At 55.2% G+C, this 26,894-nt stretch overlaps 1 protein-coding gene across 5 annotated transcripts; it reads left to right on the top strand.

Annotated features, from left to right (window-relative positions):
- PDE4C (phosphodiesterase 4C) lies at nucleotides 1-25,472 on the top strand. 5 transcript variants are annotated; one of them, XM_054673529.2, is made up of 15 exons: nucleotides 1-500; nucleotides 11,091-11,282; nucleotides 12,105-12,141; nucleotides 12,224-12,297; nucleotides 12,499-12,551; nucleotides 12,913-13,025; nucleotides 13,109-13,202; nucleotides 14,031-14,194; nucleotides 14,390-14,488; nucleotides 14,930-15,094; nucleotides 15,179-15,278; nucleotides 16,530-16,684; nucleotides 19,943-20,065; nucleotides 21,503-21,685; nucleotides 22,169-25,472. In XM_054673529.2, the coding sequence occupies exons 1-15, from the start codon at nucleotides 259-261 to the stop codon at nucleotides 22,514-22,516; spliced, it is 2,142 nt and encodes a 713-aa protein (XP_054529504.1). In that variant the 5' UTR covers nucleotides 1-258; the 3' UTR covers nucleotides 22,517-25,472. The 5 variants fall into 5 exon arrangements, with proteins under 5 accessions (XP_054529504.1, XP_016790989.1, XP_016790986.1 ...); XM_016935500.4 differs by lacking the exon at nucleotides 1-500 and adding an exon at nucleotides 6,973-7,159; XM_016935497.4 differs by lacking the exon at nucleotides 1-500 and adding an exon at nucleotides 6,991-7,903.
- The last annotated feature ends 1,422 nt before the right edge of the window (nucleotides 25,473-26,894 follow it).

Raw genomic sequence — 26,894 nt, 5'->3', positions numbered from 1 at the left:
AGCTTCAACACCCCCTCGCCACGTTCTTCTCCCCTGTTCTACCCTTCAGCACCATCTGGGCATCGACAGCTCCTCGGTGTCGGCCCCACCTTGAGCCCCCGTTCCACCTTCTACCGCTTCAGCACCTCCGGCGCGGACAGCTCCTCGCTGTCGCCTCCACTCCGGGCCCTGGGCCGGACCCGGGAGCAGACGCTCCTCGGCGCCCGCTCACGGGGACGAGTCCTGCTCCCTGCTATCCCAGACCCCTTTCTCTGGCGCATGGAGAACCTGGGGGTCGGCGAAGGGGCAGAGGCGTGCAGCAGGTTGAGTCGCTCTCGCGGCCGCCACAGCATGACCAGAGCCCCGAAGCACCTGTGGCGGCAACCCCGGCGCCCCATCCGCATCCAACAGCGCTTCTATTCGGATCCGGACAAGTCCGCGGGCTGCCGCGAGAGGGACCTGAGCCCGCGGCCGGAGCTCAGGAAGTCGCGGCTCTCCTGGCCCGTTTCCTCCTGCAGGCGGTAGGTGGCCGGGGCAGGGGCCTCCTGCAGCGCGGGGGAGGGGCGCGCGGGGCCTGGCGGGAGTGGGGGAGGGTCCTTGCTTCTCCAGGGGGCGGGGGTCTCTGCTGCTTGGTTGAGGCTGGCGCCTGGAAGGAAAAAGCTATTTCTACGTAGGGGTGGAGCTGAGGGTGCTGGTGTCATCATGGCTTGTGGGTCTGTGTGACCGGGTGTGCCCACGTGCGGTTGGGACTGAAAGAGTGTGTGTGTGTGTGTTCGCGCGCGCGCGTGAGACTGGGGTGACCAGATGTGTTTGGGGTGCTCCTGTACGTTCATGCTTGGGTATGATTCCATGTGTCCCAGGTAGTTGTGGGTGTGCCTGTGTGTCTCCCCTTGTGGTGCCTGTAGGTATGTGGCTGAGTGTGACTGTCCTTGTGCTAACATAGCTGGGGGTCCGAAGGTTTTCGGGGTTGTGGAATGTCCGCAGGCCTGTGGGGGAAGTTTGTGACCACCTCAAGCACCCGAGGTAACCCTGGGGTGCTTGGATATAAATACACACACACATGCACACACACACACACACAAAGTTTTTATTTTTGAGACAGAGTCTCATTCTGTTGCCCAGGTAGAAGTGCAGTGTCTTGATCATGGCTCACTGCATCCTCTGCCTCCCAGGCTCAAGCGATCCTCCCACCTCAGTCTCGAGTAGCTGGGACTACAGGGGCATATCACAAGGCCTGGCTAATTTTTGTATTTTTGCTAGAGACGGGGTTTTGCCATGTTACCCAGGCTGGTCTTGAACTCTTGGCCTCAAGTAATCCTCCCGCCTTAGTCTCTCAAAGTACTAGGATTACATGTGTGAGCCACAGCACCTGGCCTATTTAATATATTATAGATATATAAGGGCCAGGGCAGGCTGCCTCCAGTGTTGGGGGAAGGAGCCTTCTCTTGCTACCTCCCCCGCCCCCACTCCCTCACCCCACCCTGCTCCCCTGTAGGAGGAAGGGAAGTCCCTTGGGAAGCTCGTGCACAGGAAGTTTCTTTCACTTAAGTAAGGAGGGGCTGCTTCTCCTGTTTCGTGTAAGTTGAGTGGGGTGGGGTTAGGACAGAGACAGAAGAGACTCATAGAAAGATAATGTAGAATCCTCAGGGGGCCCTACATGAGGGTCTCCAGCTACCAGGTGGAGGCTCCAGGCCCAGGAAGGAGGGTCCAGGAACTCCAAGCCCTCCTTAGGTTGGAGGGAGAACCAAGTCAGCAGGACCAGCATCCCAGATTTCAGTCCAGGCTGAGTGGCCTTGGATGGGTTACTTCCCTGCTCTGGAGCTTGGCTTTCTTGCGTCCTGGTGCATGGACCCCCTAGGGGCCACTGGCTTCTGACTCCATCAGCAAGCCTGGCCTCTCACCCCCAGCCTGGCCCTCCAGCAGCCTGGGAGGCATCTGGGGTAGATGGTTCCCACAGCCCAGAGGGGTTGGAGCTGTTCTCAGGTGACCCAGGAGCCCCTTCTCCCGCCCCGGCTTCTAGTTCCTCCTGCCCCATCCCTTCGGGTGACTCATGATTTTCCATTTTCAAGAAAGAACAAACAGAGCCTTGGTATGAGCTCTTCTAGGGGAAGCCCCCGCTTGGCTCTGGGAGGCAGGAGCGGTGGATTGGGTGTCCCTGTGCACGTGTGTGTGCACACACACGTCGTTCTGCGCATCGTATGCGCTGCAGTCACACATACGTGGATGAGCATGCATGTGGCCCACTGTGCTTCTCTGTGCTGATATGAGGGTAGGGGTTCACCCCAGGGGGAAGCCCAGAGAAACTGAGTTCAAGGCCAGGCCCCAAGGCCAACCTGCTGTGTGGTATTGAGCAAGCCGTGGTGCCTCCCGGAGCCTCGGCGTCCTCATCAGAGAGGTGAATATTCTGTGCCTGAGCCTGGTACACACTGGGTCCCCAGCTTGTGGCTCTTTACTCAGCCCTAGAAACTGTTGGGAGAATGTGCTTCCCCACAGCCCCAGATGGATCACAGGGGTATGGGAGGGTCTAAGCATTTTGTTGAGAAGGCATTTAAGCACCTACTGGGTGGCAGGCCCTGTGTTCGAGACACAACCATGGATAAGAAGCTGTGTCCCCTAAGGCTGATGTTGGAGACACTCATACCAGGTGGAGAAGGCACAGGTTGATAGGGAAAGGTCAGAGAACAAGCCCAGAGGAGGTTCCAGACCCAGCAGTGGGGTGGGAGTCAGGGAGGACTGCTTGGGAGAAGTGACATTTAAGTTTAGCCTGCAGGAGGAAAGAGGTCAGCTAGGGTGAGTGCAAGAAGGGTATTCTAAGTAGAAGGAACAGAATGTGCAAAGCCTCAGACTCAAGAAGATCAGGCATGTGAGGAGCTGAAAATGGATCAGTGTGGCTTGAGGATGGAAGGAGAGGCTCTCTGTTTATGCTACAAGCATTTATTTATTTATTATTTTTTAGATGGAGTCTCTCACTCTGTTGCCCAGGCCGGGTGCAGTGGCACAATCTTGTCTCACTGCAACCTCTGCCTCCTGGGTTCAAGCGATTCCCCTACCTCAGCCTCCCCAGTAGCTGGGATTACAGGTGCCCACCACCATGCCTGGCTAATATTTGTATTTTTAGTAGAGACAGTTTTGCCATGTTGGCCAGACTGGTCTCAAACTCTTGACCTCAAGTGATCCACATACCGTGGCCTCCCAGAGTGCTGGGATTGCAGGCATGAGCCGCCACACCCAGCCGCTACAAGCATTTATTGAGCATCTACTAAGTGCCAAGTACTGAGGGAACAGCAGGGAACAAGGCAGACCTGGCCTTGCTCTCCAGGGACTCACAGGCAAATAATCATGACAATAAATGTGAAATTGTATCCATGGCTGGAGGGTGCTCTGAGGCATTTACCTGGCTAGTCAGGGAGGGCTTCTCGGAGGAGGTGACTCTAACTGTAACCCAAAAGACAAAGCATCAGCAGGCGACAAGCATTCAGGTGAGGGCCATGGGGTGGAAATAAGCCTGGCTGATTCAGAGAACAGTGAGGAGTGGGGAGAGACTGGAACAGTGTAAGCCAAGAGAAGAGAGGTGGGGATGGGCCACATGGGACCTCTGGGAGGTGTGAATTCAGATCTGAGGGCAATGGGGGGCCATGGGAGGGTCTGCAGCAAAGGAGTGTGTGATTTGACCCATGCGAACATCTACACATGTGACCTGGCCCCCACCCTGCTCATTCTGCTTGACTCCTCCGTGGGGACTTGGGCAAGTCATCTCCCCTCTCCATGTCTCAGTTTACTCATCTGTAAAATGGGCAAAAACACCCATTAAAAAATCTCTCTGGGGCCACCTGGTGGCAGTGGAGAAAAGTGCCTGCCCAGAGAAGGGACATTCAAATGAGGGAAACTGAGGCAGTGGTGTGCTAAAGGCATCAGAATGGGCGCAGTGGCTCACACCTGTAATCCCAGTACTTTGGGAGACTGAGGCAGACGGATCACCTGAGGTCAGGAGTTCAAGACCAGCCTGGCCAACATGGTGAAACCCCGTCTCTACTAAAAATACCAAAATTAGTTGGGCGTGGTGGCAGATGCCTGTAATCCCAGCTACTTGGGAGGTTGAGGCAGGAGAATCACTTGAACCCAGGAGGCAGAGGTTGCAGTGAGCCAAGATTGCGCCACTGCACTCCACCCTGGGCGACAGAGTGAAACTGTGTCTCAAAAAAGTAAGGCCAGGGACAGTGGCTCACGCCTGTAATCCCAGCACTTTGGGAGGCTGAGGCAGGTGATCACCTGAAGTCAGGAGTTTGAGACCAGCCTGACCAATATAGTGAAACCTCGTCTCTACTAAATACAAAAAAAAAAAAAAAATTAGCTTGGCATGGTGGCACATGCCTGTAATCCCAGCTACTTGGGAGGCTGAGGCAGGAGAATTGCTTGAACCCAGGAAGCGGAGGTTTCAGTGAGCCGAGATTGTGCCATTGCACTCCAGCCTGGGCAACAGGAGCAAAACTCTGTCTCAAAAAATAATAATATGTAAATAAAATAAAATAAAATAAAATAAATAAAGGCACCAGAGACTACTGGGCACCTCTACAGGAGATGCAGTAATGCAGGGATGGAGTCAGGGTAGGGGTGCTTCTGTCCAAACCTCTTTCAGCTTTTGTCCCTTACCCAGCGGGGCTTGGAGAGCCTCCCAGGGCCAGGTAGGAGCCAGGCTGTGAATGCTGAGTCCTGGCTCTGTGGCCACCCCTTGCTGTGACTCTTTCTCCATCCGAACAGCTATTAATTAACACCTTCCTGTTAGAACTGTTAATAAAATATTTAAAATTAAATATATGGATGAAACATTAATAGTAAACCTATTGATAAAATATTAATGTGAGACTCGCCCCTGGGACTACAGAGGGGATGAAATGAGTTAACGCATCCAGTGCGGGAGGACCCAGGCTGGGAAGAACACTACCTGCCCGGGTTCAAATGACCCCAGTCTTGCACCTTATGGCTGTGTGTCCTTAGGCAAATGACTGTGCCTTTCTGTGCCTCAGTAGCCCCATCCTCGAAATGGGAATAGTAGTCCACACTTTGTAGGTTTCGTGTGAAAATCCAATGACTTTTCCCTTCACTGCTGTTGGCTGAGTGCTGCATGTTTTTGAAGCACTCAGTTTACATAATTTTGTTTAGTCTTAGCCTCCTATTTTATGTCTGTGATTTTGGGGGAGGGGCTGAATCTCTGTGCCTCGGTTTCTCCTTGGGGACATGTAACTATTGTCACTTCTCTCACAGTGGCGGGGAGGTGGTGTCAAGACTGCTGAGACCTTGGCTCCAGTGTCCCCACAAGGCCAATCCTAGCAGCATGTGTCCCCTAGGGATGGCTATAATTAGGTCTGGCCCCAGCAGACAATGATGGTATTTTTGTCTTGGGGACAGCGAGGTCTGGTTCCCGCCAGGTGTCTGGTTGCAAGACTGCGGGGGTTAGGGGGGCTTCCTGGCCAGATACCTGAGGCTCTCTGTTTTTCTGGGCTGTGTGACTCCTCCTCTGAGCCTCTGTTTTCTCATCTGTAGAATGGGGAGACTCTCATGTATCTGGCCTTAGCATGGTTGCCTCAGGATCTCCTACAGGATCCCTGATCAATGGGCTTCTCCAGGACTGCCAGAAACATGGGTACCATGTCTGGGGACACCAAGACTGAGGCAGCCGCCCCGGGGGGAAGGCCCAGGCTGAGAGATAGAGGTCATTCCACAGCAAGGGGCACGGTCAGGCCTCAGTTGCTGGGAGGTCCCCTGGGCCTCTGCCTGTGACATGGCTGTTTCTAGGTCCCTCCTCCTTGTGTGACACATGCTAAGCCTTGGTTTCCTTTTCTGTAAAGTGGAACAAGGCCAGCCTGACTCCAGCATTCCGAGGGTAGAGCACCTGGTACAGACTCTGGGAATCCTCCCAGACACCAGAGGCCCCCCCAGTCCTGGGATAGTGAGGTCCCTCTGATGGCAGGGGTGGGCGGCTGAGGTTTCTCAGGACAGAAGACTTGGCAGAGGTGATGTGCGGATGTTTGTCTAGGAGGAGACAGCAGGAGAGGTGAAGGCATCCAGAGACAGGGCCTGGGGAATGTCAGAGCAGGTGGGGGATCACGTGGGGAGTTGCGTGGAGGGGTGCTGGGAGAGGGGGACCTGAGTTTGGGTCTCACTTTCTGCAACAAAGACCCATGCCCATGACCGCTTCCATGGAAGCCTCAGTTTCCCCACTTGGTAAAGGATTAAGGGTTTGTAGTTTCTGGTGCGCTGTTTGATGGCACTAGGCCTCAGTTTCTCCATCTGGAAAATGGGCAGAGGAGGATTAGAAACATTGCGTGGGATCGGACATTGGCAAACTCTATACCTCGGTGACGCCCTCAATAATGGAAGGCAAGACAGCTGTTTCTCTGGGCACCTTGCTTTCTGACTCCCTCATTCTACACTTTTTAGCAGTTATTGGCCCAGCAAGCTGCACTAACCAGGGACGTGCAGAGGAAGGCTGAGTAAGATCCAGGCTCTGAGATCTTAGGGGCAGCCCCCTAAAGAAGTGCAGTTGGGCCTGGCGCAATGGCTCACACCTATAATCCCAGCACTTTGCGAGGCTGAGGCAGGAGGATCACTTGAGTCCGGGAGTTCGAGATCAGCCTGGGCAACATAAAGAGACACCCCCATCTCTCCAGAAAATACATTAGCCCGGGCGTGGTGGTGTGCATCTGTAGTCCCGGCTACTTGGGAGGCTGAGGTAGGAGGATCCCTTGAGCCCAGGAAGTTGAGGCTGCAATGAGCTAGGACTGTGCCACTGCACTCCAGCCTGGGCAACACAGTGAGATCGTCTCAAAAAAAAAAAAAAAAAAAAGGAGCAGAGAGTTGCGTCTGACTCTGTGCCTCAGTTTCCCCGTTTGTCCCGGGGGTCGTCAGGGAGCCGCCGGCCTCGAGGCGGGGCCGATGCGCCCTTTGCCCCCTCCCCGCTGGGCCCCGCCCCCGCAGCTGTCCAGAAAAGGTCCCGCGCAGCCGGCGCTCGGTCCAGCCTCCACGCAGTCCTGGCGATGCAGGGCCCCCCCGCGCCCGCCCCGGTCCCCGGGCCCGGCTCCCCTCGGGGATCCCCGCGCGGCTCCCCCGGGCTCTTCAGGAAGCTTTTGGTGAATCAGAGCATCCGCCTGCAGCGGCGCTTCACGGTGGCCCATCCGCTGTGGTGAGGCTGGACAGAGGGCCTGGCGGGGTCACCGGGACGCCCGGTGTGGAGGTGGGAAGGGCAGGGACAGGGACAAGGCCAGGGACAGCTGGGGCCGGGGCCGGAGTCAGGGCTTGGACGCTCTGCCTCTCCCTCGCTTTCTCTGTATCTCTCTCCCTCTACCCTACCTTACCCTACTTTTGTCTCACAGTTGGTGACTCTGTCTCTCTCTGTCTCTGTCTGTCTCCACCCGCCGCCTGGATATAGGCCCAGGGGACCAGCCGTCTGTCTCCTTCCAGCTGTGAGGCCCAGAGTGGGACGGGCTGAGGCTCACGTCTCCTCCTGACCCTCGCCGGCCTGGGGCAGGCAGGCTGTGCGTCCTGGCAGTGGGAGGAGGGGGAAGGGGCACTCCTTCCCTTGGTGCCCCCTCCCACCAGCATCCTGTCCCAGTGCCAGCAAAGAGATGCCCTGGGGGCCTCACAATGAACTCTGGGTGTCCACAGAGGAAGACCTGAATTGAGGGGGTTTTCGAGGCAGGGCGTTCGGGAGTCCCAGGCTGAGCGCGCGCCTGCGCCCGGCAGCTGCTTGCGCTGCATCCTCTAAGCACTCGGTCCACCCCTCTGGGTTCGAATCCCTGCCTTTCCAGAAACGACTGTGACCTCGTGGGGAGGGATGGGGGCAAGGCTGGGGTTCGGAGTGGGGCTTGTGGGCGCCGACTGTGGCTGGCATCCTGCGCTTGGTCCGCGCCGAATTGGCACCCACTTGGTAAGTCTGGCACCCAAAGGCTGAGAGGGGAGGTCCCTCTCCAAGGTCATAGCTGGGGTTGGAGGGAGAAGGTATGACCGTGGTTCCTGGTGGTTCCATTTCAACCAGGGAGTGGGAGAGTGGGGGTTCCGTGTCCTGGAGAGCGACCTCGGGGCACCAAACACTAGCGAAGCACATTCCCTTTTGAAGGCGCTAGAGACAGCGCAGGGACGTCGAGGGCGCGTCGCGGGTACTAGGAAGTGAGGATGAACGAGGGCCGGCCCCGCGCAGGCCAGACCCGAACCCAAGTCCGAGCCTCCCTGGCTCAGTTTACCCCCCTGGCCAATGGGCAGCCGCGCCGTTCCCACAGCCGGGGGGCCCTACCCCCGCACCGCCCGCGTCATGGAACCACAGCCTGACCCCGCCGCTCCCGGCTAAGTTTAGAGCAGAAAGAAAAACAGCCTCCCCCGCCCCAAGAAAACCCGGGCCCGGTCCTTAACCCTCCGCGCCCGGGATCTGGATTTGCACGCCCTGTGGCCGCTCCTGGCCTCAGTTTCCCTATTTGTCCACAGACGCGCTTTTCTGGAACCCTTGGGGAGAGCCGAGAGAGGGGTAGGGGGTCGCGATCCGCATGCCTCCCCCTCGAGGGGCAGATCTGGGTTATCCGCCGCCTCCAGTCCGCCCCTAAGAGCGTCTCCCATTGCACCACAGCGCCCACGGCACACCCCAGACGGGCCAGGGAAGGGTTAAGAAGCCCCGCCCCTTCGGCTGGCCGTGGGGTTCATCCCGGTGCTGCTAAACCCGCCGGAGTCGGACGGAACAGGCCGAGCGCGGCCGGTCTTAGTCGGAGATGCCCGAACTAGCCCTCATGTAGCCGGACGTGACCGAACATGCCCGACCCGGCCCGAGCGTCATCCGGACTTGTTCGAAGCAGACCGAGCGTAACCGGACTTAGGCGAACAAGCTCGAACTTATCCGAAGTCTCCCGAGCTCAATCGGACGTAGCCGAATTCTCCCGAACTCATCGAACAAACTCTTAGTGACCAAGTCCAGTTCGACGTGATCAGACCCAACTCAGACCCGGTCATACTTGGACCGAATGCTGCCAGATCCCCCACCTCTACCCAGATCTGAGCCTACGCGGGGTGCCGACCCAGCTCGTGGACGGGGATACGGTGACCTTTGACCCAAAAGTCATGGCCGGGACCAGCCGGACACTGGCCCTCGGCCGGGAACTCCGAGTCTCAGGCGGTCCCGGTTGTCTTCCTGTCGGTGCCGCTTCCGCCTGCCCTTCTTGAAAACCCACCCCCAGGTCACCGCCTTCTCTAGCGCCCCAGTTATTGCCCTACGCCCTTTCTCTGACCTCTGACCCCAAAGAGGAGGGGCCAGAGGGAAAGACAGGGTTTGAGGGTAGAACGGGACAGGTAGTGTGGAGAGGGAGGAGGGTGGGCCGGGCAGAAAGCACGGCCTGTGCAAAGACCCGGAGGTGGAAGATAACAGGCGGAACGTTCAGGCTGAAGATGAAGTGGAGGAGTGGGGGAGCCTAGGGCAGGACCCGGCTAGCTGGGGGCGTGGTCGGCGGCTGTGGGGCGGAGCCTTGTGGGCTGAGGGTGGAGCCTGGAACGCTGGGGGCGTGGCAGGTAGCCAAGGGTGTGGGCAAGTTGGCTAGGAGTGGGGTCTCTTTAGACTAAGGCGCACGCAGGAGCTAGGCAGAACCCCGGCCTCCTCCAGGTAGAAGAGCCCAAGAAGCTGTTTCCAGTCCACGTGTCCACCATGTGAGCTAGATCTCAGTTTGTCCCTTTGCAATATGGTCATCCAGTCGCAGTCTTTGGATGTTCGGTTGTAACCCCCTCAAAGAGCTCTCGGGGATGGGCTACATCACGCACATGTTAGAAACAGGGGAGGCCGGGTGCGGTGGCTCATGCCTGTAATCCCAGTACTTTGGTAGGCCGAGGCGGGCAGATCACGAGGTCAGGAGTTCAAGAGCAGCCTGGCCAACACGGTGAAACCCTGTCTCTAGTAAAAATACAAAACTTTGGCCGGGCACGGTGGCTCACGCCTGTAATCCCAGCACTTTGGGAGGCCAAGGCGGGCGGATCACCTGAGGTCGGGAGTTCAAGACCAGCCTGACCAACATGGAGAAACCCCGTCTCTACTAAAAATACAAAATTAGCTAGGCGTGGTGGCACACGCCTGTAATCCCAGCTCCTCGGGAGGCTGAGGCAGGAGAATCGCTTGAACACAGGAGGTGGAGGTTGTGGTGAGCTAAGATTGTGCCATTGCACTCCAGCTTGGGCAACAAGAGTGAAACTCTGTCTCAAAAAAAAAAAAAAAAAAAAATTAGCCGGGCGTGGTGGTGCGCACCTGTAATCCCAGCTACTTGGGAGGCTGAGGCGAGAAAATTGCTTGAACCCGGGAGGTGGAGGTTGCAGTGAGCCGAGATCGTGCCCCCACTGCACTCCAGCATGGATAACTGCACTCCAGTGCAGGCAACAGAGCAATATTTCATCTCAAAAAAACCCCAAAAAACAGAAAAAAAAGAAATGGGGAGGCCGGGTGCGGTGGCTCACTCCTGTAATCCCAGCACTTTGGGAGGCGGAGCTGGGAGGATTGTTTGAGGCCAGGAGTTCAAGACCAGCCTGGGCAAAATAGTGAGACCTGGTCTCTACAAAAAATTTTAAAATTAGCCGAGTGTTGGGGCATGCTCCTGTAGTCTCAGCTACTCAGGAGGCTGAGGCTGGAGGATGGCTTGAGCTTAGGAGATTGAGGCTGCAGTGAGGTAGGATCACACCACTGCACTGCAGCCTGGGTGACAAAGTGGGGCCCTGTCAAAAAAAAGAAAAGAAAAGAAAGGGTGAGAGAGAGAGAGAGAGAGAAAGAACGAGAAAGAAAAAAAAAAAAAAGAGAGAAAAAAAATAAAAGAAATAGGGTGATTGAGGTCCAGAGAAAGTCAGTACCTGTCCATGGCCACATAGCCACTTTGAGGAAGATCTGGAACTGAGGTCCTGGAGTCCAGTGTAGACTCAAAGACCAAAGTGTGAGGGGTGCAGGGTTCCTGAGGGTGTAGCCGGGGGCAGGTGAACAAGCTGGAAACCACACTTGCCTGACGGCCAAGCAGCCCCAGGGAGGACGCACCAGACACGGTGGCCACGACCCGGCACCCAGTTGTCATGACCCTCGTCTCTGACCATGCCTTCTCTCCTTTCAGCTTTGACCTGGAAAATGGGCTCTCGTGCGGGAGGAGGGCCCTGGACCCTCAGTCCAGCCCTGGCCTGGGCCGGATTATGCAGGCTCCAGTCCCGCACAGCCAGCGGCGCGAGTCCTTCCTGTACCGCTCAGATAGCGACTATGAACTCTCGCCCAAGGCCATGTCTCGGAACTCCTCTGTGGCCAGCGACCTGTGAGTCTGGGGCTGGTGGGATGACACCGCCTCTACCCTCCCTCCTTCCTTTGTTCCTCTATTCAGCAAGCTCCTTCAAATAGCCATTTAAGGAAGGTTTTGAAGTTTAAGTAGGAGTTTGCCAGACAGCTCATATATTCAATCAAGTGTGTAGAGAACTTGGCCTTTTGCTGGAGTAGGGGTGGTAATCCAAAAACATTAAGGTCGGCCGGGCACGGTGGCTCACGCCTGTAATCTCAACACTTTGGGAGGCCGAGGTGGGTGGATCACCTGAGGTCAGGTGTTCAGGACCAGCCTGGCCAACATGGTGAAACCCTGTCACTACTAAAAAATACAAAAATTAGCCAGGTGTGGTGGCGCGCACCTGTAGTCCCAGCTACTCAGGAGGCTGAGGCACGAGAATCGCTTGAACCCAGGAGGCGGAGGTTGTAGTGAGCCGAGATGGCACCACTGCACTCCAGCCTGGGCGAAAGAGCAAGAGTCTGCCTCAGAAAAAAAAAAAAAAAAAAAAAAAATTAAGGCCAATTAGCGGCAAATGAAGAAATACTTTGATTTGAGCTTCCTAGTAGGCATAATGAAAAGGGAAATATCTACTTACCCCTAGGACTCAGTTTCCCCATTTATGAAATGCCGATAAAGTGAGTGAATGGTTGGAGGGGCTGTGCTGGGTCTCAGGGAGAGTCGCATGAGGGGACCCCAGGGACTAAGAAGGAGCCTGGAGGAGAAGTCCTGAGAGCAGGACCCCCTCAGCTGAGGGCATATGGTGTGGGTAAAAAGCTGGAAGATGGGAGAGAGCTCTCCCTGATGGCCGTCTCCTCGCAGACATGGAGAGGACATGATTGTGACGCCCTTTGCCCAGGTGGGTGTCCCCCGCCCTCCCTGCCCTGACCCCCTCCGGATCCGGCCTCTCCTTCCCACCGCCTACCACCTCCTCCCAACAGGTCCTGGCCAGTCTGCGGACCGTTCGGAGCAACGTGGCGGCCCTTGCCCGCCAGCAATGCCTAGGAGCAGCCAAGTAGGTAGAGGGCGGGGCGGGGCGGGGGCGGGGCCGGCAGAGACAAGGTGGGCGGGGTGGGGCGGGGCCTGGCGGAAAGCGGGCTGCAAATTGAGGCTGGGGCTCCGGCGCCTCCAGGTGGGTTTGAGGGGCGGGGCCTGGTGGACTTGGGGGCGGGGCGAGATGGGCGGAGCAGCCACGCCTGAGGCTGCTGTACCGCAGGCAGGGACCCGTCGGAAACCCTTCATCCAGCAATCAGCTCCCTCCGCCTGCAGGTAAAGTACCTGTTCCTTCCCTCCCCCGCTGAGGACAGCTGGGAGCTTCCTTTCCATAGTGACCTCCCCAGTCCATGAGCCCCTTAGACTGGGGCTAATTGTAGCCCCGCCCCTGCAAAAACAAACAATAACGCCCTCGGGGATGGACCCCACCACACTCATATTACAGATGAGGAGGCTGAGGCCCAGAGATCTCATGGTCACATAGGCACTCGGGGAACAGATCTGGAACTTGGGTCCAGGAGTCCTGGGTGGCCCCCGTGGGAACAGTTTCAGGGTCCAGATGAAGAGACGAAGTCGTGAGAGGCGTGGGGTCCCTGAGCGGGGGGTTGGGCAGGCCCCTGACTGCCTCGGCTCCCAGAGGACACGGGGCAGAAGCTGGCATTGGAGACGCTAGACGAGCTGGACTGGTGCCTGGATCAGTTGGAGACGCTGCAGACCCGGCACTCGGTGGGGGAGATGGCCTCCAACAAGGTGAGGTGGGGCAGATCGCTGAGCTCACCTGCCTCGGCCCACGGTGCCCCATCATCACGGTCTTCACCTTCCCTCCGCCCCAGTTCAAGCGGATCCTGAACCGGGAGTTGACCCACCTGTCCGAAACCAGCCGCTCCGGGAACCAGGTGTCCGAGTACATCTCCCGGACCTTCCTGGGTGAGCTTTGTTGAGTCACTGCCTGGACGACATTTTAGGAGTACTAAGAAACAAAAGAAAGATTCCTATGATAGACCTCAGTCTGGGGGAGATACAGCCAGACACCGACACCTTCAGCCCCATGAGTCAGGGCTGGATCAGAGGGAGGAACAAGGGGAACTTCCAGGAGCAGGGGACATTAAAGCTACGGTTTTGAAGCATGAGTAGAAATTTGCCTAGGAGGAGATGGAGGGAACCAGACACTAGCTTGGGAGACGGAAAGGATATTAGGCTGTTTGGGGGAAAATGCTGAGCCCTAGGCACCCAGGGGCCAAGCCTAGCAGAAGGGTTTACTGAGATCAGCTGTGAACAGAGGAGAGGGGTAGGTAGCTACAGGCAAGACAGGATCTTTTTTTTTTTTTTTGATACAGAGTTTCACTTTGTTGCCCAGGCGGGAGTGCAGTGGTGCAATCTCAGCCACTGCAACCTCCGCCTCCTGGGTTCAAGCAATTCTCCCACCTCAGCCTCCTGAGTAGCTGGGGTTACAGGTGCCTGCCACCATACGTGACTAATTTTTGTATTTTTAGTAGCGATGGGGTTTCACCGTATTGCTCAGACTGGTCTCGAACTCCTGACCTCAAGTGATCTGCCCACCTCGACCTCCCAAAGCACTGGGATTACAGGCGTGAGCCACCGCGTCCGGCCGACAGGGTCTTTACTCCGAACTTACTTTGGTTCCTGTAGAAAGGGAAATAGGTTGATCCTGGGGTTTGGCAAAATTCAGGTCCTGAGGCCAGGCCCCAGCAGGTGAAATCGGCTTCTCTGAGCTTCACCCTGGCCCATCCGCAGACCAGCAGACCGAGGTGGAGCTGCCCAAGGTGACCGCTGAGGAGGCCCCACAGCCCATGTCCCGGATCAGTGGCCTACATGGGCTCTGCCACAGTGCCAGCCTCTCCTCAGCCACTGTCCCACGCTTTGGGGTCCAGACTGACCAGGAGGAGCAACTGGCCAAGGTGGGTCCCCAACCACAATGCCAAGATCAAGGTTTGGTCCCTGGCTCTGTCTGGATGCCCCATCTCGGGCCTGTTTGCCCACCTATATACTGGGCAGTTGGGGCTCACTGTGGAACCTGGGGTGGGAGGATGGAGGCTCTAGAGTCTGGGGAAGTTGGGCTGGGGTTAATTAAGCTTCAGCCCTTCATATCTTAGGAGCTAGAAGACACCAACAAGTGGGGACTTGACGTGTTCAAGGTGGCGGAGCTAAGTGGGAACCGGCCCCTCACAGCTATCATATTCAGCATTTTTCAGGTACCTACCCTGCCCTTGGCTTCCAAGGAAAAACTTCCGGGGTTTCCCTCACTGCTTCCTACCACAGACCTCAGGGACACTCATTTTTCAAATCCTCCCTGACATTTCTGAAGGGGATAATTTGAGCAGGGTATTGAAGGATGAATAGGAGTTCACTCAGATGAACAGTTTGTTGTCCAGAAGCCTCAGCCCTGGCCCGGCCCCTGGCCCTGAAGAGGAGAGAACTCTGGAGAGAAGAGCTGGACAGAGACACCCCCAGTCCTGTAGGGTCAGGGATGGACCACCAAATAACACAGAGTGGAGGAGTTCAGGAGAGCACAGAGGGCATCTCAGAGGAGCAGGTGCTTGAGGCATAGATAGGAGTTCAGAAGAGAGGGGTAGGAACAGCATGTGCTGCAGCCCCAAGGCCAAGGCCCTGAGCCAGGATCTGTGATGGACCAGGAGCGGGACCTGCTGAAGACATTCCAGATCCCAGCAGACACACTGGCCACCTACCTGCTGATGCTGGAGGGTCACTACCACGCCAATGTGGCCTATCACAACAGCCTACATGCCGCCGACGTGGCCCAGTCCACGCATGTGCTGCTGGCTACGCCCGCCCTCGAGGTACCGCGCCATGACTGCAGGCAGGTGGGCGGGTGCAGGGCCCAGAGAACCCCCCCTCACCGCCTGTGCCCTCTGCCTGCTCAGGCTGTGTTCACAGACTTGGAAATCCTGGCTGCCCTCTTTGCAAGCGCCATCCACGACGTGGACCATCCTGGGGTCTCCAACCAGTTTCTGATTAACACCAGTAAGTGGGAGTGGGAAGTGGGTGCAGGAGAGGAGGTGGACCCTGCCTCCACCCTGTCCACCAGGTGATCTCAGGGGGTTCCCATCTGCCCTGAGCCCAGTCTCCCTGTCTATGAAATGACTATGACAGTTTTCCCTCCCTTCAGGGTCTTGGAGCAGGTCTGGGTACACAGTAGGTGCCAACAAATGACAGAATAATGAGCTGTGGCAGAGCTGATCTGGTTCCACCAAGACCTTTATTTATTTATTTTTAAAGACAGTGTCTTGCTCTGTCACCCAGGCTGGAGTGCAGTGGCGCGATTTCGGCTCACTGCAACCTCTACCTCCCAGGTTCAAGCGATTCTCTAGCCTCAGCCTCCCGAGTAGCTGGGATTACAGACACACACTACCATGCCTGGCTAATTTTTGTATTTTTCGTAGAGACAGGGTTTCGCTCTGTTGCCCAGGCTGGTCTCAAACTCCTGGCCTCAAGCGATCTGTCTGCCTCAGCCTCCCAAAGTGCTGGGATTACAGGCACGAGCCACCGCGCCCAGCCAGTTCCACCAAGATCTTAAAGTTTAGGATCCTATGAGGAATCTGAAAAACTCAGTTGACAGGCAATTATTGGGCACCTTTTGTGTACAAGCCCTGGAGTGCTGGGGGTGAGAGTGGAGGCCCCTCACTCAAAGGACCTAGAGTCCAGAGACTGGGTGCCATGGCTCACACCTGTAATCCCAACACTGTGGGAGGCCGAGGCGGGAGGATTGCTTGAAGCCAGGAGTTCGAGACCAGCCTGGGCAATACAGTGAGACCCTGTCTCTCAAAAAAATAACAAAAGTTAGCCAAGTGTGGTGGCACACACCTGTAATCCCAACTACTCAGGAGGCTGAGATGGGAGGATCACTTGAGGCCAGGAGGTTGAGGCTGCAGGGAACCGTGATTGCACCACTGCACTCCAGCCTGGGTGACAGCAAGACCCTGTCTCTAAAAAAGAAAAAGAAAAAAAAAAACATTACTGAGTACTCACTGTCACTGGCCATAGGGGGTCCATGAGGAGCCTTCCCAGTCTTGGGTAGGCAGAGCCAAACACAGACAACCCTAGCCCTGCAGTCAGGGAAGCGCCAGGGACCTGGATGGTTTCTTACAGGAGGGCATGCTAGAGTTGGGCCTTCAACGCATGGGTAGGAGTTTGCTAAGGATTTCCAAAAGCTGCTTTTGGGTAGAGTGGGTGGGGTGGGTGGATCTTGGGGCTCTCAGTCCCATACCCTCACAGACTCAGAGCTGGCGCTTATGTACAATGACGCCTCGGTGCTGGAGAACCATCACCTGGCTGTGGGCTTCAAGCTGCTGCAGGCAGAGAACTGCGATATCTTCCAGAACCTCAGCGCCAAGCAGCGACTGAGTCTGCGCAGGATGGTCATTGACATGGTGAGGCCAGGGCAGTAAGCGGGGCGGGAGGGGCAGAGGGGAGCGGGGCATCCTTCTCATCTGCAGACAGCAGGGTGGGGTGATATTGGCATGGCCGGCGGTTCATCCAGACCCAGGCATGTCCTCACTCTGTCTGAGCTTCCTCATCTGTGAAATGGAACAGTGGGGCCAGGGGCGGTGGCTCATGCCTGTAATCCTAACACTTTGGGAAGCAGAGGCAGGCGGATCACCTGAGGTCAGGAGTTCGAGACCAGCCTGACCAACATGGTGAAACCTCGTCTCTACTAAAAATACAAAAATTAGCTGGGTGCGGTGGTGTGCACCTGTCATCCCAGCTACTTGGGAGACTGAGGCAGGAGAATTGCTAGAACCCGGGAGGCAGAGGCTGTAGTGAGCTAGTGAGCTAGTGAGCTGAGATCGCACCACTGCACTCCAGTCTCAGCAACAGAGTGAGACTCCATCTCAAAAAAAAAAAAAAAGGGGGGCTAGTGACTGCCCAAACCCCAGGCCCTCTGCTGGGCCCAGCAGATCCTGGCTGTACCCAGGCAATGTGGAAACCGTTTCTGGGGTGTCAGGTGCAACTTTTGCTAAGCCTTAAATTAAGCACATCTGGGCCGGGCGCGGTGGCTCACGCCTGTAATCCCAGCACTTTGGGAGGCTGAGGCGGGTGGATCACTTGAGGTCAAGAGTTCGAGACCAGCCTGATCAACATGGTGAAACCCCTGTTTTTACTAAAAATACAAAAATTAGCTGGGCCTGGTGGCGGGCACCTGTGATCCCAGCTACTTGGGAGGCTGAGGCAGGAGAATCGCTTGAACCTGGGAGGTGGAGGTGGCAGTGAGCGGAGATTGCACCACGGCACTCCAGCCTCAGCAACAGAATGAGACTCTGTCTCAAAAAAAAAAAAAAGAAAAGAAAAAAATTAAGCAGCCAGGCACGGTGGCTCAGGCCTGTAATCCCAACAGTTTGGGAGGCCGAGGCAGGCGGATCATGAGGTCAAGAGATCAAGACCATCCTGGCCAACATGGTGAAACCCTGTCTCTACTAAAAATACAAAAATTAGCTGGGTGTGGTGGCATGCACCTGTAGTCTCAGCTACTCGGGAGGCTGAGTCAGGAGAATCATTTGAACCCGGGAGGCGGAGATTGCAGTGAGCGGAGATCGCACACTGCATTCCAGCCTGGCAACAGAGCAAGACTCTGTCTCAAAAAAAAAATTATACACATCTATCCATTTGAATTTTTTTTTTTTTTTTAGGTAGGGGCACATCAGTAAGTTTTGGGGTCTCATGCCTCATTCATTCACTTAACAAGCATTTATTGAGCACCTATTGTGTGCTTGATCTGTGCAAAGACAGTTCCGGCCATTATGAAATTCTAACCCTTGACTAGGGACCTGCAGGCAGAGCTGTGAGGAGGAAGGTTCAAGGTGCTTTCGGAGCCCAGACCAGCCAAAGAGGTCAGAAAGGGCTTCTTGGAGAGGGAACATTGAAGCCAGGGTGTGCAGAATGAGGAAGGCTGTGTTCTCAGCAGAGGGAACCCCACGTGAGGAGGGCTTAGAGAAAGCCAAGGCTTGGAGTGAGAAAGAACTAAACGTTTGGTGAGGTGGAGTTGGGGTCTTGAGTGGTGGGTACCCACAGGGTGGGGAGACAGCATTTGGGACAGATGAGAGATTTGAGGAGAAGTTTTGAGACTTTTGTCTGACTCTCAGAGAAGCCGGTGAACCACATCTGAGTCACTCCTGGCTGGGCTGAGTCCACATGGGTGGGTTAAGTTTTTTTTTTTTTTTTTTTTTTTTTGAAATGGAGTCTTGCTCTGTCACTCAGGCTGGAGTGCAATGGTGTGATCCTGGCTCACTGCAACCTCCACCTCCTGGGTTCAAGTGATTCTCCTGCCTCAGCCTCTGAGTAGCTGGGATTACAGGCGCCTGCCACCACACCCGGCTAATTTTTTGTATTTTTAGTGGAGACGGGGTTTCACCATGTTGGCCATGCTGGTCTTGAACTTCTGACCTCTGGTAATCCACCCACCTCTGCCTCCCAAAGTGTTGGGATTACAGGTGTGAGCCACGGCGCCCGGCTGGGTTAATCTGGTTTTTAAACATCTGTGCCTAGAAATAGCCCTCCAGGGCACATGGTGGCTACATGGAAGTTTGAGGGGTATGAAGTCACATCCCTCCCCACAGTGAGCTGCAAACTCCCCTGTGGCTCCCATAGCCTCTGGACAATCTCCCCCAGCTGCCAGAGGCCCTCAGTCTCTTCAATCTCACCTCCCTTTCTCTTGAGCTCCCTTCTTCCAGCCACAGCCACCTCTTTTAGTTCCCTCCCATGTACCCAACTCTTCCAGCCCCTTTGCACAGAACTCATCCTCCCCACTGTCCTCAGGCACAAGTCACCCTAGCCCCTAACCAGCCCTGTGGGGTCACAGTTGGGGTTGGAGGAGGCCAGAAGGGTCAACAGAGGCATCCTAGAGGATGGGTTATTTATTTATTTTTTTTTGAGATGGAGTCTTGCTCTGTCGCCCAGATCTGTTGCAGGATCTCGGCTCCCTGCAAGCTCCGCCTCCTGGGTTCATGCCATTCTCCTGCCTCGGCCTTCCGAGTAGCTGGGACTACCGGTGCCCACCACCATGCCAGGCTAACTTTTTGTATTTTTAGTAGAGACGGGGTTTCACCATGTTAGCCAGGATGGTCTCGATCTCCTGACCTCGTGATCCACCTGCCTCGGCCTCCCAAAGTGCTGGGATTACAGGCGTGAGCCACGGCGCCCAGCCTGAGGGTGGGTTATTTGAAAAGGGCTTTGAAGGATGAGTAGGAGTTGGGAAGCGGCATTCCAGGCAGAGGGAACAACGTGGCTAAAGATCTGGAGGCTGGATTGGTTCTAGGGTTTGCTGTGACTCAACGAATGCCTTCCTGCCCCACCCACCCCACAGGTGGGTTTCATTGACTACACTGCCCACCCACTGTGGGAGACTCTGTCTGACAAGTCCCAGGCGCACAGATTTGATCACCTCCCCACTACACCCTGTCACACATGTGGAATTCATGGCCAACCCAAACGACCTCCCAAAAGGGGCCCCTGACTGAGCCCCTCTTTTGAGCAGAGTTTGCAGTGAATGCAGTTGCATCCTTCCATTTCACAGATGAGTATGCTGAGGCCCAGAGGGCTGAGTCTGAGCCAGAGTGGCATCTGGGAGTTGGGAGTGAGGGTTGGGGTGGGCAGGGTCCTCGCGCCTGTCACCTTCCCTTGCCTGCCCCCAGGTGCTGGCCACAGACATGTCCAAACACATGAACCTCCTGGCCGACCTCAAGACCATGGTGGAGACCAAGAAGGTGACAAGCCTCGGTGTCCTCCTCCTGGACAACTATTCCGACCGAATCCAGGTGTGTAGCTGGATGGGCACTGGGGCTTCCTTTTTAAATTTTGGTTTTACTTTATTTATTTATTTATGTATTTATTTATGTATTTATTTATTGAGACGGAGTCTCACTCTGTCGCCCAGGCTGGAGTGCAGTGGCGCCATCTTGGCTCAGTGCAAGCTCTGCCTCCCAGGTTCACGCCATTCTCCTGCCTCAGCCTCCCGAGTAGCTGGGACTACAGGTGCCCGGCACCGCGCCTAGCTAATTTTTTTTGTATTTTTAGTAGAGACGGGGTTTCACCATGGTCTCAATCTCCATGAGATTGAGATCCGCCCACCTCGGCCTCCCAAAGTGCTGGGATTACAGGCGTGAGCCACCGCACCCGGCCGGTTTTACTTTAAAAACAACTTTAGCAGCCGGGCGCAGTGGCTCACGCCTGTAATCCCAGCACTTTGGGAGGCCGAGGCAGGCAGATCATGAGGTCAGGAGTTCAAGACCAGCCTGGCCAAGATGGTGAAACCCCATCTCTACTAAAAATACAAAAATTAGCTGGGTGTGGTGGCGGGCGCCTGTAATTTCAGCTACTCAGGAGGCTGAGGCAGAGAATTGCTTGAACCTGGGAGGTGGAGGTTGCAGTGAGCCAAAATCACCCCACTGCACTCCAGCCTGGGTGACAAAGCAAGACTCCATCTCAAAAAAACAAACCAAAACAAACAAACAAAAACAATTTTAGCCAGGTTTCTTACACATTTAGAGTGAAGGCTGGGCGCAGTGGCTCATGCCTGTAATCCCAGCACTTTGGGAGGCCAAGGTGTGAGGATTGCTTGAGGCCAGGAGTTAGAGGCTGCAGTGAGCTGTGATTGCACCATTGCACTCCAGCCTGGGCAACTGAGTGAGACCCTGTCTCTTAAAAAAAAAAAAAAAAAAAGCTGGGCTCAGTGGCTCACACCTGTAATCCCAGCACTTTGAGAGGCTGAGATGGGTGGATCGCTTGAGCTCAGGAGTTCGAGACCAGCCTGGGCAACACCCCGTCTCTACAAAAATACAAAAATTAGCCGGGCATGGTGGCGCATGCCTATAGTTCCAGTTACTCGGGAGGCTGGGGTGGGAGGATCATTTGAGCCTGGGAGGCAGAGGTTGCAGTGAGCCAAGATCTTGCCACTGCACTCCAGCCAGGGTCACAGAGTGAGACCCTAACTCATTAAAAAAAAAAAAAATCGGAGAGGGCCTCCATTTTTGCAGTTCTCATTTAGCTTCATTTATGAAGTGCCAACTGGATGCCAAACTTGAAGAAATGGCAAGAGTCACATGCCTGTGCCTTAACCACTTCTTCAGGTCTCAGGCCTCAGTTTCCCCACCTGTAAGATGAATGTGTCCATGGCACCAAGCCTGTCTGTGGAGGTGCCAGGTCTAGGTGTGGCTGGGCCCCGCCAGTGCCCTCCCAAGCCTCGATCTCTGTAGGTCTTGCAGAACCTGGTGCACTGTGCTGATCTGAGCAACCCCACCAAGCCGCTGCCCCTGTACCGCCAGTGGACGGACCGCATCATGGCCGAGTTCTTCCAGCAGGGAGACCGCGAGCGTGAGTCGGGCCTGGACATCAGTCCCATGTGTGACAAGCATACGGCCTCAGTGGAGAAGTCCCAGGTTGGCAGGGGACTGGGCTAAGCTGGTAGACACTGGGAGGAAGTAAAAGGGAGGGGCTGAGCCAACCCCACGAGCCCTGGTTTGGCCCTGGCTGGCTAGCCAGGGAGTGTGCCCGAAGGGTGCTGTCTGGGCCGAGTTAGACCTGGGATCCATTCTCTCTGGGCTTCAGGGAGAGGGACATGCATTTCTGGGGTTTGGAAACATCTGTTCTAGGTGACATGCAGGACCCTGGAGGGGCTTCCAGTCTGGGGGACACGTACATTCAGCCCTGTGGGGTTAGGGTTGGGGTTGGAGGAGGCCAGGAGGGTTAAGGGCGGCATTCTAGAGAATGAGTTATTTGAAAAGGGTTTTGAAGGATGAGCAGTTGTTGGGAAGCGGCATTCCAGGCAGAGGGAACAACTTGGCTAAAGATCTGGAGGCTGGATTGAGTCTAGGGTTCACTGTAACTCACCAAATGTCGACCTGCCCCACCCCCCGCCACAGGTGGGTTTCATTGACTACATTGCTCACCCACTGTGGGAGACTTGGGCTGACCTGGTCCACCCAGACGCACAGGACCTGCTGGACACGCTGGAGGACAATCGAGAGTGGTACCAGAGCAAGATCCCCCGAAGTCCCTCAGACCTCACCAACCCCGAGCGGGACGGGCCTGACAGATTCCAGTTTGAACTGACTCTGGAGGAGGCAGAGGAAGAGGATGAGGAGGAAGAAGAGGAGGGGGAAGAGACAGCTTTAGCCAAAGAGGCCTTGGAGTTGCCTGACACTGAACTCCTGTCCCCTGAAGCCGGCCCAGACCCTGGGGACTTACCCCTCGACAACCAGAGGACTTAGGGCCAGCCCTGCGTGAACTGCAGGGGCAATGGATGGTAAAGCCCTTTGGCTCTTGGCAGGCAGACTTTCCAGGAAGAGGCTCCATGTGGCTCCTGCTTCACTTTCCCACCCATTTAGGGAGACAATCAAGCTCTTAGTTATAGGTGGCTCCCAGGGTCTAATTGGAGGCACCTGGCTGGGGTCCACTCTGACCCTAGACTTGCCTAAAAGAGCTCTCTAAGGGGCAGCCTCTTACGATGCCCTTGGTGTCTTTCTCCTGGGCTTCTATCCCTGTGAGGAGAGGTGCTGTCTGCTGGAGCCTCTAGTCCACCCTCTCCAGTGGTCACTCTTGAGTCACATCTGTCAATTATTTCTTTCTTTATCAAATATTTATTGCTCATCTACTTCGTGCCAGCTTTCTGCCTCTGTAGTAGCCCTGCACAAAGGGTGGGGAGTCAGGAGACCATCCGAAAGGCATCTCTCCGTCTTCCTCTACCAAGCGGCTCTCTGCAAGAGCATGGAAATGTGAATGGGGAAATTTTCAGCACCAAAGCTTCATTCATACCCAGTTTTGTTTCCGAAACTGCGGTAGGGGGCAGGAAGAGGAGCAGAAGAGAAGGGCTGGGCAAGGCATAGTGGCTTATGCCTGTAATCCCGGCACTTTGGGAAGCTGAGGTGGGAGGACTGCTTAAGCTCAGGAGTTTGAGACCAGCCTGGGCAACATAGCAAGACCCCCACCGTCTCTTAAAAAAAAAATTAGCCAGGCATGGTGGTGTGCACCTGTAGTCCCAGCTACTCAGAAGGTTGAGACAAAGGGGATCGCTTGAGCCCAGGAGTTGGAGGCTGAAGAGAGCTATGACTACATCACTGCACTCCAGCCTGGGCAACACAGCAAGATCCTGTCTAAAAATAAAAAGAAAAGAGAAGGAAAGGAAAGAGAGGGGGCTCTGAGGCCGAGCACAGTGGCCCATGCCTATAATCCCAGCACTTTGGGAGGCTGAAGCAGGTGGATCACCTGAGGTTAGGAGTTCGAGACCAGCCTGGCCAACATGGTGAAACCCCATCTCTACTAAAAATACAAAAATTGGCTGGGCATGGTGGCGGGCACCTGTAATCCCAGCTACTCGGAAGGCTGAGGCAGGAGAATCACTTGAACTCAGGAGGCGGAGGTTGCAGTGAGCCGACATCATGCCACTGCACTCCAGCCTGGGCGACAGAGCAAGACACTGTCTCAAAAAAGAAAAAAAAAAAAAATAGCCGGGCCAGGTGGCTCACGCCTGTAATCCTAGCACTTTGGGAGGCTGAGTGAGGGTGGATCGCCTGAGATCAGGAGTTCGAAATCAGCCTGGCCAACATAGTGAAACCCTGTCTCTACTAAAAATACAAAAAATTAGAGGCTGGGTGCGGCGGCTCACACCTGTAATCCCAGAACTTTGGGAGGCCGAGGCGGGTGGATCACGAGGTCAGGAGTTCAAGACCAGCCTGGCCAACACGGTGAAACCCCATCTCTACTAAAAATACACAAATTAGCTGGGCATGGTGGTGGATGCCTGAATCCCAGCTACTCGGGAGGCTGAGGCAGGAGAATCCCTTGAACCTGGAAGGCGGGGCTTGCAGTGAGCCGAGATCGTGCCATTGCACTCCAGCCTGGGTGACAGAGCAAGACTCCGTCTCAAAAAGAAAAAAAAAAAATTAGCCGGGCATGGTGGCAGGTGCCTGTAATCCCAGCTACTTGAGAGGCTGAGGCAGGAGAATCACTTGAACCCGGGAGGTGGAGGTTGTGGTGAGCCGAGGTCGCGCCACTGCGCTCCAGCCTGGGCAACGACAACAACAATGAAAAGAGGGGGCTCTGTGCCCGGCATGTCTCTGAAGACTGATTGCACCTGTGCACCAGTTGTTGCTTTAAGTCGCTTTATTTTCTGTCTTTGCTGTCTCTGGATGTAGGAGCCCCCTGCTTTCTCTGTCCTCAGAACGCCATAGTGGGTCCCCTACGTGTTCCTCCTTCCCTAGGACAGCAACAAAAACACACGATTTTCCCTCTCTAGCAGGTCTCCTGATTCCTGAAACTGCCTCAGACTCCCCCTAGAGGAAGGGAGGCCCCTGAGGCTTTCTTGCCATCATAGCCTCTTCTGGGCCTCAGTTTCCCCTCTGTAACCTGATCCTAGTACTTGGATAAACTCCGACTAGGTGTGGGGGGTTGTTGTCTGTGACCTCCCTGAAATATCTTAGACATTTGGGGTACTGAGCATTTATCTGGGGTTAAATAAAATCTTTACATCTTAAGACATTCGATTGACTAAATTGAGTGTCCTGGCCATTTCACTGATGAGGAAACTGAGGCGCAGAGAGGTCCTCTTGCCAGCTCAAAGTCAAGCATCTGGGCGCCCAATGTTAGCCAGCGGCGCCCCCTGGTGGCGGGCGTGGGAGACACGGCGGGGCGCGCTTGTCGGGGGTTGGGGGGTGGGTCGGAGGGGTGGCATCCTCCAGCCCTGATGGTCCCACTTACCGCACCTCGCCAGGAAGAGCTCGTCCTGCTGGTCGGGCCTCCGAGCGGAGTGGGCAGCACCATGCTCAAGCCTAGGGTTCGATCCCCGCCTCCGGAAGCCTCAGTATCCATCCCTCCCCTCTGCCTCCCTCTTCGCGTGCCTGAATATTTATACAAGATACAGGCGTCATCACAGCCGCCCTCGGCTTCCAGAGCAGCTGGCTTCGTTCATAAATATTATAACCACTCAGAATTCATCATCATCACAGTTAATGATAAAATTCCACAGTGCCAGAACTAAAAGTCATCCGGGTTCACGAACTTGGTGCATTTCCTTCCAGACTTTTAAAAAGCAGATATTTAGGGAATTTTTTTTCCAAGATTTTTCCCCCCAGTCCGCTTACAAATTAATACCATGTTCGCTGTAAAAAATTTGGAAATAATGGAAATGTATAAAGAAGGAAATAAAATTCTGCTGTATCTCCACCCATGGATTATCTGCAGTATTTTGACTTATTTCCCTCTAGTTTTTCTCCATCTGTTATAAGATATTCATATTTTTGGCTGGGCGCGGTGGCTCACGCCTGTAATCCCAGCACTTTGGGAGGCCGAGGCGGGCGGATCACGAGGTCAGGAGATCGAGACCATCCTGGCTAACAGTGAAACCCCGTCTCTACTAAAAATACAAAAAATTAGCCGGGCGTGGTTGCAGGCGCCTGTAGTCCCAGCTACTCGGGAGGCTGAGGCAGGAGAATGGCCTGAACCCGGGAGGCGGAGCTTGCAGTGAGCCAAGATCGAGCCACTGCACTCTAGCCTGGGTGACAGAGCGAGACTGTCTCAAAAAAAAAAAAAAAAAAAATTCATATTTTTTTCTTTCTTTTCTTTTCTTTCTTTCTCTGTCTTTCTTTTCTTTCCTTTTCCCTTTCTCTTTCTTTCTTTCTTTGCGTCTCGCCTTGTCGCCCAGGCGGGAGTGCAATGGTGTGATCTCGGCTAACTGCAACCTCTGCCTCCCGGGTTCAAACGATTCTCCTGCCTCAGTCTCCTGAGTAGCTGGGATTACAGGTGCCCACCACCATGCCCAGCTAATTTTTGTATTTTTAGTAGAGACTGGGTTTTCACCATGTTGGCCAGGCTGGTCTTGAAATCCTGACCTCATGATCCGCCTGCCTCGGCCTCCCAAAGTGCTGGGATTACAGGCATGAGCCACTGCACCCAGCCCTAGAATATTCATATTTCTTATAAATGAATATTCATATGTTCTCCTTCAGTTTGAGCCAAAGGCATTTGTCCCTCTCCCCTTACTGACTGCATCTGCTCTGGCCACACTGCAAGCCTGGTCCCACCACAGGGCCTTCAAACAAGCTGTTCCCACTACCTGGAATGCTCTCTCAGCCCCCAGCCTCACCCATTGGGTTTTTGTTTTTATTTTTGTTTTAGACAAAGTTTCGCTCTTGTTGCCCAGGCTGGAGGACAATGGCGCGATCTTGGCTCACTGCAACCTCTGCCTCCCGGGTTCAAGCGATTCTCCTGCCTCAGCCTCCCAAGTAGCTGGGATTACAGGCGACCGCCACCATGCCCGGCTAATATTTAGTAGAAATGGGGTTTCACCATGTTGACCACGCTGGTCTTGAACTTCTGACCTCAGGTGATCCACCCACCTCGGCCTCCCAAAGTGCTGGGATTACAGGCATGAGCCACCACACCTGGCCCCCCCATTGGGTTTTAAGTTAGTGTCTTCTTCCCCGAGAAGTCGTCCCTGGACCCGTATCTGGGATACTTTTTTTTTTTTCTTGAGACAGAGTGTCCCTCTAGCACCTAGGCTGGCGTGCAGTGGTGCCGGTGATCTCAGCTCACTGCAACCTCCGCCTCCCTGGTTCATGCGATTCTCATGCCTGAGCCTCCTGAGCAGCCTCC

The sequence above is a fragment of the Pan troglodytes genome, chromosome 20, assembly GCF_028858775.2.
Source record: "Pan troglodytes isolate AG18354 chromosome 20, NHGRI_mPanTro3-v2.0_pri, whole genome shotgun sequence".
NCBI lineage: Eukaryota > Metazoa > Chordata > Mammalia > Primates > Hominidae > Pan > Pan troglodytes.
This window is presented reverse-complemented; position numbering and strand designations above follow the sequence as displayed.

Coding starts and splice junctions, on each gene's coding strand:
- PDE4C (XM_054673529.2), top strand. CDS start 259: ATGGAGAACCTGGGGGTCGGCGAAGGGGCAGAGGCGTGCAGCAGGTTG. Junction 13,203..14,030: donor CATCTCCCGGACCTTCCTGG/GTGAGCTTTGTT, acceptor GCCCATCCGCAG/ACCAGCAGACCGAGGTGGAG. Junction 20,066..21,502: donor ACTATTCCGACCGAATCCAG/GTGTGTAGCTGG, acceptor CGATCTCTGTAG/GTCTTGCAGAACCTGGTGCA.